The 13,461-nt window shown below is 38.0% G+C and overlaps 1 protein-coding gene across 6 annotated transcripts in view; it reads right to left on the reverse strand.

The window, feature by feature from the left end:
* Positions 1 to 13,461, reverse strand: part of LOC126182569 (histone deacetylase 6) — a 325,057-nt gene that overhangs the window by 114,203 nt on the left and 197,393 nt on the right. For all 6 annotated transcript variants that reach the window (XM_049924862.1, XM_049924864.1, XM_049924861.1 and 3 more), the window contains 2 exons: positions 3,476 to 3,557; positions 3,183 to 3,270 (listed from right to left, as the gene is read on the reverse strand). In XM_049924862.1, the coding sequence (XP_049780819.1) occupies positions 3,183 to 3,270; positions 3,476 to 3,557 (170 nt within the window). The remainder of the gene's footprint in view (positions 1 to 3,182; positions 3,271 to 3,475; positions 3,558 to 13,461) is intronic.

The raw sequence follows: 13,461 nt of genomic DNA on the forward strand, positions 1-13,461 counted from the left end.
GTAACCAGAAGCAGGAGAACGTATTACTCATACGCGACTCAACTGCGCATGCTCAAGAGCCTGCCCGCAATAGCTCAAACGAATCTAATTTAAACAGTTGTCACGTCACGCTCATCGGAGGCAATTTGTTATAAAGCACTGCATGGTCTTCCTAAAGCCTTTGACACATATTGCTGTTGGCAGACGCATGTATGAGCACTGTTTTGTTGTTGTATACAGTGCATTTCCTTTGCAACTTTAAAGTTTTATTTTCATTTTTTTTTCCCCCCCCCCCTCTCGTTCACGTTTTGTTGCTGCAGTATTATTCTGCAGTAGCCGGATACAGTAATATCCTTTGTTAGAGTATTGGTTCTTACCAGTCAAAATCACAAAAATTTAACTGAAAACCAAAACAATGAAAAATTCCTGGAATACTAAACAATTCCCGGGTTTTTCCCGGTTTTCACCCGGATGAAAAAATTCCTGGGTTTTTCCCGGATCTCCCGGTTGTCCCGGGCCATATATACTCTTTACACCTCCACTCAGACCAAATTTTGTTCTCTATAATAGCTGGCCTGTGAAAATGTGCACATCCTGAAAATAGTCAGCCAATAAATAAACAGCAGTTTGGTGTTAAAATGTATTTTCTTCAATTTTTTAGAGCTATAAGATCCGATGTACTAAAAACTTTGACAAACTTTCTTGATTTTCTTTAATTTTGATTTTGTTTACAAGACTTCTGCAATGTACAAGGTGGAGATAAGTGGAGCAAGGACTGCTTCCTGTAATTGGTCATTTTTTTTTTTTTTTTTTTTTCAATTTTCTTTGGGAGCTGTGTTCATATCCCATGACTACTTGGTATAGTCACTCATTTAGCATATTGTTGATTAGGTGAGCAACTGGATTGCAAGCATAGCTGTAAATAGGGGGGGGGGGCATCTCTGAATAAATGGCTCTCAGCCGTGAGATGCCCCAGGAATGGCAGATATTGCGCACTGTTGTCTCTGAATTCAGTTGATGGAATACAGCAGTTTCTGTGCCATTCTTGTGGAGCAGCAGGGTCGAGCTGGTAGGATGACACAGGTACACAAGTTTCAGCAGTCTGCTCATATCTCCCGCAACCAGATCTAGCCTCCCACCCCTACCCCCACCCCACCTGAAACCACCAGCACATGGTTCATATGCAGATTTATATGAGCAGCCAAGTACAGCCTCCACTGGTTTCTGTATTGCTGTACATTCGATCATGTGATGGGCATAAGATCAATTACTGTGAGTAGTACCCATGAAACTGACAGGGTTCTTGAAACACTCGTAAGAGTTTCTCGAAGCATAGATCGTTTCAGAAAATTATGCAGTTTAGTGATGGATTTATTAATAATCCACACTGAATTGTTAATTAAAGATGATTACATTTACAAATTGTAAAATAATTTCAATCTGGAGCAAAACCCAGATCTAACAATCTTCTATGTCGATGATCTCACTATGAAAAACAGTATGAAAAAGCATCCTCCTTGAAACTTTGAGCAGTACATAATGCACTCACTCTGGAGTTGTAATTCAATATATTAATACTGTTGGTAAACAGATACATCTTTCTCTCACAATACATTCTTTCAAATTCACACTGATTCTCAGTGTCTATTGCAATAGTGACACACCTGAAAAGTTATGTCATGTTTCATAGCTTCCATGATGATATTTCAGCACATTATTATCTGCAGACTCTCACCACTTATCAAATGAGAGGGGGGGGGGGGGGGGGGGGGGGGGGAATTCAAAATTTTAATGCAACCTAATATAGCCACAGTATAAAAATATGGTGCATCAACTTGAAGTATCTTTATATATATATAAAGTCTTTAAATATGTCTGCTTGTGCTTGTATATGTGTGGATGGATATGTGTGTGTGTGCGAGTGTATACCCGTCCTTTTTTCCCCCTAAGGTAAGTCTTTCCGCTCCCGGGACTGGAATGACTCCTTACCCTCTCCCTTAAAACCCACATCCTTTCGTCTTTCCCTCTCCTTCCCTCTTTCCTGATGAGGCAACAGCTTGTTGCGAAAGCTGTCGACCTGCCAGCACTTTCATTTGGTAAGTCACATCATCTTTGTTTTTAGGTATATTTTTCCTTCGTGGAATGTTTCCTTCTATTATAACCATATATATATATATTTAAAAAGAAAGATGATGAGACTTACCCAACAAAAGCGCTGGCAGGTCGATAGACACACAAATAAACACAAACATACACACAAAACTCAAGCTTTCGCAACAAACTGTTGCCTCATCAGGAAAGAGGGAAGGAGAGGGAAAGACGAAAGGATATGGGTTTTAAGGGAGAGGGGTGGAATGTTTCCCTCTATTATATTCATATATATATATATATATATATATATATATATATATATATATATAAAGGAAACATTCCATGAAGGAAAAATATACCTAAAAACAAAGATGATGTGACTTACCAAATGAAAGTGCTGGCAGGTCGACAGACACACAAACGAACACAAACATACACACAAAATTCAAGCTTTCGCAACAAACTGTTGCCTCATCAGGAAAGAGGGAAGGAGAGGGAAAGACGAAAGGATGTGGGTTTTAAGGGAGAGGGTAAGGAGTCATTCCAGTCCCGGGAGCGGAAAGACTTACCTTAGGGGGAAAAAAGGACGGGTATACACTCACGCACACACACACACATATCCATCCACACATATACAGACACAAGCAGACATATTGTGTCTTTATATGTCTGCTTGTGTCTGTATATGTGTGGATGGATATGTGTGTGTGTGCGAGTGTATACCCGTCCTTTTTTCCCCCTAAGGTAAGTCTTTCCGCTCCCGGGACTGGAATGACTCCTTACCCTCTCCCTTAAAACCCACATCCTTTCGTCTTTCCCTCTCCTTCCCTCTTTCCTGATGAGGCAACAGTTTGTTGCGAAAGCTTGAATTTTGTGTGTATGTTTGTGTTCGTTTGTGTGTCTGTCGACCTGCCAGCACTTTCATTTGGTAAGTCACATCATCTTTGTTTTTAAGTGTATATATATATATATATATATATATATATATATATATATATATATATATATATATATATATATATATATATAAAGGTAAAACAATGTCCATCACTTTTTTTAATTTATTTTCTGGTGTGTCCAGTAAAGCACAAGAAACAAACAAAAAAAGTTACCTTCAATCTCAAGCATCTGTCTAGCAGTCCATATTCTTCATGTTTAAGAAATATGGCAGAAATTCTTTCCGGTTTTTCTGGGTGAGTACTGGAACAAACAAACACGTAAGCCAAATACCAAGTTTTGTGAAATTATAAAAATCAATGTGCCACAACATAAACATTGCTAATAAAAATTACAAGTAACATTTCAAGTGAACTGTGATTTGTTATGCTTGCTACAGATCATATTTACAGGAAACCGTTATTTTTAGAATTATGATGATGCAAAGAACATACAAAAAAGTACTTACGGTTCAGCAATGTTCTTGTGTTTCATCATCACTTCATCATACACAATGCAGACTCGATTTGGTGCAAATGATAAGTTAGTACCTAACAAATTAAAATTTAAATGTGACTATTTACATCAACTAAACATATCTCAAAAATCCAACTAAATAATGTACAGGAAAAAAGAAAGTAAAATAATAAACATACAACTTCATCTGCCACCATAGTATGAATATTTCACTCTGCAGGTGTTTTATGCTATTTTGAAACTCTGCGGTGGATTCAAAAGAGGTACTGGCAGAACTTCAATTGTGGCAACATGACATGAGAGCACTGCCAATAAAAGTTATGGTTCCAGGTTCAAGTCTGGTCTACCACACAGTTTTAATCTACCAATGAAGTTTTAAGACAACATATACCTCATTGCAAAGTGAAAAATCCATTCTGTAAAATATTACATACTTGATCTCATTATTGGGGCAAAATTTCAGAATAAACAAAACATATCAATTCAATTTATGTAATTTTACATGTATGTGCATTTTCAACCAAGTATAAAGTTTATACAGTTACAATTTTTTTAGTTTATATTGCTTCTTATTACATTATAATTCATGATAAATTCAAGTTATAAGGGCAGTTTTGGATAAGCCACCGCTTGACTCACTTTTTAAAAGTATCCCCTGTCAATACCTTAACTTCATTTGGTACCAAGTTATTAAAAACAGCATCTTTGACATATGGGCTTTTCACTGTTACAGTTAATCTTCTGTTAATCAGAAGAGTCTTTTCTATGCCTCGTTTCATAGTTGTGAAAATCCATGTTTCTTTTTGTGATCTTAGTGTCTTCTTTCACTAGCATTATAGTTTCTAGTATATACAAGGCATAAACATAGGCTAAAACCAGAAAATATCAGTCTCCTGAATAAACATACAGGCTATAAACTGGCTACCAGCTTTTGTAGGACCAATGGGTATGGAGGCTCTTGCATACTAGTTCATTCCTCGGTAGACTATGATATCAGACATAATTTAAGCCATCTGAATGAAGATGGTACATTTTAAAGTAATGGTATAGAACTTAAAGAGTATAACATATTAATTATCAGCATATATCACACCCCTGGGTACCAGATAACCTCTGTATTTTCAGACAAGTTTGATACATTGCTACATAAATGAAAAAGTGAGAAACTGCACAAGAAAGTGGTTATATGTGCTGACTTCAACACAGATGTAAGGACTGAAGACAAATTTTCTTCGCACTTAAAGAACCTTGTAGCCACAAATGGGCTAAATCTCAATTTTGATCAGTATACAAGAATTACAGCAACCTCTGCAACATGTATTGACAATATTGTAGGTAGTTATAATTGTTATGTAAAAGAAAAGTTTCTTCTAGATTTAGAGTATCAGACCATAAAGCGCTATTTGTATCACTACCGAAGCAAAATTCAGTCTGTACAACAAAAAGATGTAGGAATTTCAGTCAAGAAAATGTGGAAGTATATTGTAAAAAACTAAGCCAAACCAAGTCGACAGTCAGCAAATACACTTCCAGAAGTGACAATTACAATAACTTTTTAACTGAATTCTTGGGTATATTCAACGAATGCTTCCCTTTTGTAACAGTGAGGATCAGGTCCCATAAAAGTAGATCATGGGTAACAAAAGGAATTAGAGTGTTCAGTGCTACTAAGAGGAAACTGCATATAGAGGAAAAAGTAAATTGAAGCCCTGAATTTCTTAAGTATGTAAGCACATACAAAAAACATCTGACAAACTAGTTAAACTAGCAAAACTTACTGCAAATAATAACTTCATTTCAAATGCAAAAAACAAATCAAAAGCTGTTTGGTCTGTTATAAGAAGCGAAGTTGGCAGTGAGGCAGAGAGACAATGCCCTTCTGTTACAGAATCCAGTGCAATTTGTGAATCATTCAATGACTTTTTCATAAACTGTAACAAATTTGGTGACTGCCCACCACCAAAAACAAAGCCCAATATGATAGACAGTAATCGCCCATGTTTTAAGTTTTCTCATGTTTCCATCTCAGATGTCATCAAAATCATAATGTCCCTAAAAAATTAAAAATCTGTGGGGTGGGATGAGGTCCCCACTGAAATAATAAAAATAGTCTGGCACAGTATTGCATATCCACTCTCTTTCATAATCAACCAATCTTTTGATGAGGAATGTTTCCCAGATCCATTAAAATACGCAGAAGTTCGGCCAGTACATAAAAAAGGCAAACAAGATGAATTGGGCAACTATAGGCCAATCTCACTGTTACCAATTTTCTCAAAAATATTGAAAGAGCTGCATGTGATCAGATCAAAAATCACAATTCATCTAACAGCATTATCTTATGCAATCAATATGGTTTCAGAAAAGGCCGCAGCACAATCCATGCAATAAATGAATTAGTCACAAAAGTCAGCAGATGTCTTGATGATAGAATGTGTGTGTCAGGTATCTTTTGTAATCTGTCCAAAGCCTTCGACGCAGTAAATCATGACCTGCTTTTCCAAAAATTGGCACACTATGGTTTTCAAGGCAAATCTCTTAGCTGGATGTCACCATACTTGGCAAACAGAAAACAAGGAGTACTTATTAACATCAATGGCAAGAATTTTCTCTCTGGCTGGAAACACACACAGTTAGGTGTTCCACAAGGTTAAATATTAGGGCCACTAATTTTTCTGTATTATATTAATGATATGCCATGCCAGGTCCAGTCTGATACTATCCTCTATGCAGATGACTCAACAGCTGGACTCTGTTGTAAAAATGAAGTAGACCTAATTTGTCATATTGAACAAACACTTGGGGAAGTGGAGGCATGGGTAAAAAACAATAACTTGACTTTAAATTTTGCAAAAAAAGAAATTGTTCATTTCACCACAAAACAATCTGCACAGTCTATATGTGAAATAAGGTATATGGACAAAAAATTAGAGACTGCAGACTGTGTCAAATTCCTTGGTGTATTAGTCAATAAAAACCTGTCATGGAGTCACCATGTGGACGACATATTGGGTCGACTGAATAGCCTTACATATATTATGAATATCTTGTATAGTATTACTGATTTAGCTGTAAGAAAAACTGTATATAATGTATACTTTGTTTCAGTCGTTAGGTATAGTATTTTCTTGGGTCTGCAGGAAAAAAAAAATTACTTAGAGCTACATATTTACTTAGAACTACAAAAAAGAATCATCCGAGCAATGGTGGGAGCAAAACCAAAGCAACATTGTAAACCTTTTTTTGTAAAACTAGATATAATGAGCATATCAAGCATATACATCTATGAAACTCTCACTTTCATGAAAAGAAACCCACAACTTTCTGAGGGCAACTGCTTCTTGCATCAATATGCTACTAAATATAGAATGAGCTACATGTTACCTACCCACCGATTAAAATCACATGAAAAACCCCATACTATATGGGCATGACATTTGTAAATAAAATATGGAAAGGTGTGGATCACCCAAATGTAAAAGGTACCAAAAGAGACATGGAAAAAATATCTGAAAGATAAATGTTACTACAGTGTAGAAGATTTCTTGAATGTCAACAATGCATTATAATTGTAATTATAATACCTCTTTGAAGATGTTACACCATATGTATTATTAGTTTACTGTCTATTTTTAGTATATTATATATAGTATATATATCAAGAGCTCAGATGGAAATCCAGTAATAAGCAAAGAAGGGAAAGCAGAAAGGCGGAAGGAGTATATAGAGTGTCTATACAAGGTCGATGTTCTTGAGGGCAACATTATAGAAATGGAAGAGAATGTAGATGAAGATGAAATATGAGATATGATACTGCGTGAAGAGTTTGACAGAGCACTGAAAGACCTAAGTCGAAACAAGGCCCCGGGAGTAGACAACATCCCATTAGAACTAATGACAGCCTTGGGAGAGCCAGGCCTAACAAAACTACCATCTAGTGAGCAAGATGTATGAGACAGGCAAATACCCTCAGACTTCAAGAAGAATATAATAATTCCAATCCCAAAGAAAGCAGGTGTTAACAGATGTGAAAATTACCGATCTATCAGTTTAATAAGCCACGGCTGCAAAATACTAACACGAATTATTTACAGATGAATGGAAAAACTGGTAGAAGCTGACCTCGGGGGAGACCAGTTTGGATTCCGTAGAAATGTTTGAACACGTGAGGCAATAGTGACCCTACAACTTATCCTAGAAAATAGATTAAGGAAAGGCAAACCTATGTTTCTAGCATTTGTAGACGTAGAGAAAGCTTTCAAATTCTGAAGGTGGCAGGGGTAAAATACAGGGAGCAAAAGGCTATTTACAATTTGTACAGAAACCAGATGGAAGTTATAAGAGTCGAGGGACATGAAAGGGAAGCAGTGGTTGGGAAGAGAGTGAGGAATTAAAATCCATGGAGAAGAAATAAAAACTTTGAGGTTCGCCGATGACATTGTAATTGTGTCAGAGACAGCAACGGACCTGGAAGAGCAGCTGAATGGAATGGACAGTGTCTTGAAAGGAGGTTATAAGATGAACATCAACAAAAGCAAAACGAGGATAATGGAATCTAGTCGACTTAAATCGGGTGATGCTGAGGGAATTAGATTAGGAAATGAGGCGCTTAAAGTAGTAAAGGAGTTTTGCTATTTGGGGAGCACAATAACTGATGATGGTCGAAGTAGAGAGGATATAAAATGTAGACTGGCAATGGCATGGAAAGCATTTCTGAAGAAGAGATGTTTGTTAACATTGAGTATAGATTTAAGTGTCAGGAAGTCGTTCCTGAAAGTATTTGTATGGAGTGTAGCCATGTATGGAAGTGAAACGTGGACAATAAGAGAATAGAAGCTTTCGAAATGTGGTGCTACAGAAGAATGCTGAAGATTAGATGGTTAGGTCACATAACTAATGAGGAGGTACTGAATAGAATTGGAGAGAAGAGAAATTTGTGGCACAACTTGACTAGAAGAAGGTATCAGTTGTTAGGGCATATTCTGATGCATCAAAGGATTACCAATTTAGTATTGGAGGGCAGCATGGAGGGTAACGATCATAGGGGGAGTCCAAGAGATGATTACACACTAAACAGATTCAGAAGGATGTAAGTTGCAGTAGGTACTGGCAGATGAAGAAGCTTGCACAGGATAGAATAGCATAGAGAGCTGCATCAAACCAGTCTCTGGACTGAAGACCACAACAACAACAACATATATATAGTGTAAAACTGACAAGTCACATATGTCACAATCTTTGATTGTATAAGGCATGTTATGTGATAATAAAAATGGAGAGGGAAACTGTGAGAATATTGTATCTAATGAGTAGGGGTTTGCAAGAAGTTCCTGGTTTTACTTTTGCTATGATCCTTAAGGCTCACTTCTGCAATATGAAAACTCTTTTCATATTATTTTGGCATGCCCCACCCCACAACACTATTCCACAAGACAAGAAAGGGTACACTAAACCAGAATACACAGTCCTTGGGGTTTCAGAATTAAAATATGGTGATAATCATCTTAATACATATAGAACGCCCCCCCCCCCTCCGCCACACACACACACACACACACACACACACACACACACACACACACACATACATACACGGCTTGATGCTTCCATTTAAGTCCACCATCTATGCATTAACCCAAGAATTTACAATCTGTACAGGCTTTTGGTTGGTAGAATTTCATCAATCACAGTATTTTGTCCGTCTGGGCCACTCAGTTTAAAATTAATAATATTAGTTTGTTTCTATGTTTACTTTTAGGTTGTCTCCTTCAAAGTGAGCTCTTACCTTTTCAATAAATTTACTTATCTCTTTAGCTCGCTAGGCTCACTGTCTGCTCAGCAGAGCCCAGATGTATTGTCTGCATACATAGTAATCAATTGCTTATTGTCAAGAGAACTTGGGAAATCATTTACATAGCAAATGAATAGGACTTGAGTTAAAATGGAGCCCTGAGGAACACCGAACTGTATATTTCTTAAACTTGATCTTCTCCTCTCCAGTAGTTCTCCATTGGAGTATGTAATATCCATACACTGCTGCATACCCTTTAAATATGTTTATAGCAATTGCACGAGTTTTCCAGTGACACCACCCTTTGCAATTCTTGATAAGAGCATGTCATAATGCACTAAAAAAACACCTCGAGAAAAACACCTCGAGAGGTCCAGGAATACACCTACAGCTTGGGATTTTTAATTTATTTTTTTGAGTACATGATGGACAAATTTTACTTCTGTTGATGTGGTACTTTAACCTCTTCGGAAACCACGCTGGAAATCACCTAATATGTCAGCATTGTTGTAATGTTCCTGGATTTGTTCAAATAACATTTTCTCTTTCAATTTGCTAAACGTGAAGATTACAGAAATGGGTCTGTAGTTCTGTACATCACCATAATAAATAATTTACTTACTTTTCCCCCCCCCCCCCCATCAGTCTCATTTTCATTTGCTGTATACCAATTTCTTGAATAATACATAAAACCATTTCTGACACTATCAACAGAGGCAATGAGTCCTCAACCACCTTTGTTCACAACAAAGCAGCAAAGGTGGGACACTGCAACAGGATATGGGTCACTGACATAGGCAACAGAAAAATGGGGTGGGTCCTCTCACCTGAGGACATGTCTATGAGTCTGCCAGGTGTGTCTAGTATGGAGCCAGCAAAGGCTAGGGGCAAAGGGAAAATCGCCATTACGTTGCGGATGCTTTCAGTGTTCAAATGGTTCAAATGGCTCTGAGCACTATGGGACTTAACATCTATGGTCATCAGTCCCCTAGAACTTAGAACTACTTAAATCTAACTAACCTAACGACATCACACAACACCCAGTCATCACGAGGCAGAGAAAATCCCTGACCCAGCTAGGAATCAAACCCCGGAACCCAGGTGCGGGAAGCGAGAACACTACCACACAACCTTTAAGTGTTCTAATGGCCATGGTGTGTCATTTCATATTGTGACGTTCCAAAAGTTGAAGACACAGTGTTGACCGCAAGTCTGGACCCATTGATTCACATCTTGGTACCTCATTCTGATAACCAATAAAGATCGTATATGACTGATACTGATGGCATCTTAGAATAGCACTGTTTTACAGTGTATAGACTGCTCAGAAAATTACAACAGATTAGGGAATTCTTGTGAATGTGATACATACCATTTCATTAGTGGTCACAAGTTCTGCTGTAAAAACACTGCACTCATTTTGTGATCCTCACAGTGTTAACACATAACCAATGTGACGGTCAACCTGTGAGTCAGCAGCATGACTTCTGAATCAGGAAATTTGCTAAGAACTGAGAGTAAAAAAACACTAAAAACCGAAGAGTCTATATTTTTCTTTGGTCTGCAGGATAGGTCCCAGCAGATCCTTGGGGGTAGAGAGGCTTTACAAAGTCAACCTGGCAAGAGGGTTCAACCGAAGAAGGTGGAGGTCAGAGTGAAGAGACAGAGACAAACTGTTGCAGGGACATCAAATTCGATGGAAAAACATGCTGACTCAGATATTCAGGGTAGGACGTGTAATGTAAAATTCAGCAGTAGATGGTGGTGACAGAACTGTAGAGGAGGAATCCAAACCTCGCCAGGAAGGTGTCCATACGCATCATCCAATTTTTTTTTTTTTTATATATATTTATTTATTTAACATGGAGCAGTCCGTACTCCATGAGATGTGACTAAGACAGCAGAGGTTGTCCAGTTTAAATCAGGATTTGTTTTTAAACTAACAAATATGTGGAAGCCACATAACCATGATAAAATGAAAGCCCCAAAAAGTGATTGGACAACAACATTGAGAGGCTATTTGTGAGGATAAAGTTCTATATGTGGATGAACAATTCTATGTCAGCAGAAGTGCACAACATATGTTTTGACAGTGGAAAACTTGGAGCTATGTGCATCAGCCCACACATGTTCTTTCCTTATGGCAGACTGTCACTGACATCCAGCATCAGTCATAACTGAATAACTGTAGCAGCTTCTCTTAAGTCAAAGAAGACAGCAATAAGGTGTTTGGTGATATGCAAAATTCATCCAGTTGAATTAAAGTTGTCTGTTACATACTGGCCCTCACAAAATCCATTCAAGGAGCTGGCAACAGACTCGCCGCCTCACAAGATCAACACAGACACAAGTTCACTATTTATTCAAATAACTTACAAGGAACAATCACGTGGCTGGTATGTCTATGGCTTCCCATCTCAAATGGTTTTCCCCATTTTCCAAAATGGGACAACCTTGGCAATATGCAAGCCCACACTGCATTTGGGAATTCAACCTTGCACCATATATGATTAAAGACCACAAGAATGTGGTGTCAGCAATCTACATACAGGTGTTACAGCATTTGAGTGTGGATTCTACCTCGTCCTGCTGCCATTTGATAACCAACAGCCAGGGTGCTGGAGATTTTCCAAAGACTGAAAGTAGCATTATATGATTCACTACTTTGTGAGGTGAAAGACTGGTTGTTGTTAGCCACTAACCATCACCTTTTGTGTAGTCCAAGGTCAGAGCGATAGTTGTTAGGTGTAGATGCCCATGCTACGAGTTCAGCAACATGTTCTCCAATGACATAGCCATCTAATAGGACACCGGGAATACTAGCTGCTATCTCGCAGCCAATCACAACACAAATTGCTCCAAATCAATGAAGAACAGGCACAGCATACTATGAAAGCTATGTATCGTTCCCAACATTCCTTCTGGTGTTTTCCAAGATAGCATGCAAAATACAAACCCTTTGAACACAATAAGAATTTCCACTGGGAGATGACACATTCTTGCAGAGCCCACCAATGATCTTTGGTGGCCTCTACAATATCCTTTGATCACCAAGAGATTTGTTTACAATGACATGGGGTTGGTTTCCAATGAATGTTCCTGAGGAAAGAGGGATTGTTGATTCTGCAGATTTTCATATTGCAGTAGTTATATCTTATGTAGTATATCATCGTTGTGGAGTAGCATCAAGCAATAAGGCAACACTGAAAGCATCCCACTTCTATGCACTCTCAGTGTGTTAAAGGCATGCAACAGACATGACAATTGGGTAAGAGCACTCCTGCAAAGTTAGAGATAAAGAGGATAATGACCGAATATGTTGTTTGTGCCACACTAAAATAGGTGGGAATGCCAACAGTTTTACAAACAAATGTCAAGATCTGTAACTACGTGTTATGTTGGATTGCTTTTGATTGCATTATAACACCTCTCCCCAATGGATTTTGGGCGTTGGAAATTCCCCAGTAAGTGGTAAGGCGGAGGTAGAGTGCATGCAGTGAGCAGTCAGCTGGGCATGCGTTGGGACAGCAGTAGTGGTGGGGCTTACAGGAGGGCCATCAACCTGCTATACGGGAAGGGGTAACTACATGCTGAGCGCTGGAGGGGAAGTGCCATTCTAAACTAAAGCCAAAGTTCAAATTTTTTTGTAAATATTAAGTGGGGCATCTCATGCCCAAACTTCCATGGTGAACATCCAAAAATATCTGCCACCTCTGCTTTGGCTCGTATCTAAAGAGAATTCCACTGAAAATGCAACAAAACAACAAAAGTATGATTTACATTTTCCTGACTTTGTAACCCTTTGTAACTTCCAGAAAACCATCATGAATAACAACTTTCGAGTAAAATCTACATTTCTCTTGTCGCCCTGTTAAAATTCGCTTCTTTCACAAAACACAGCAGATCTGACACATCACCACCTCACTAATACATTGTGTAAATGCAACTACGACAGAATCTTGAAAAAGAGGTTTATTAAGCGAGGAACAGAGGACAAGTAATATCAATAGCTTATGAAAAAGCACAGCCTCAGTACAAAAATAAAAGTGTAATGCCTTCCCTTCTGTTGTTCCAAAGCCAACAGCAATTCTCGTTTCACTAGCTATCAATGGCCCTTAAAAATTACATGTTTCTTTCAAAAAAGTCTGTAATTGGTGGAATAACACAGTAGATAAAGAAATTTTATA

This window comes from Schistocerca cancellata, chromosome 1, assembly GCF_023864275.1.
Source record: "Schistocerca cancellata isolate TAMUIC-IGC-003103 chromosome 1, iqSchCanc2.1, whole genome shotgun sequence".
NCBI classification, from domain to species: Eukaryota; Metazoa; Arthropoda; class Insecta; order Orthoptera; family Acrididae; genus Schistocerca; species Schistocerca cancellata.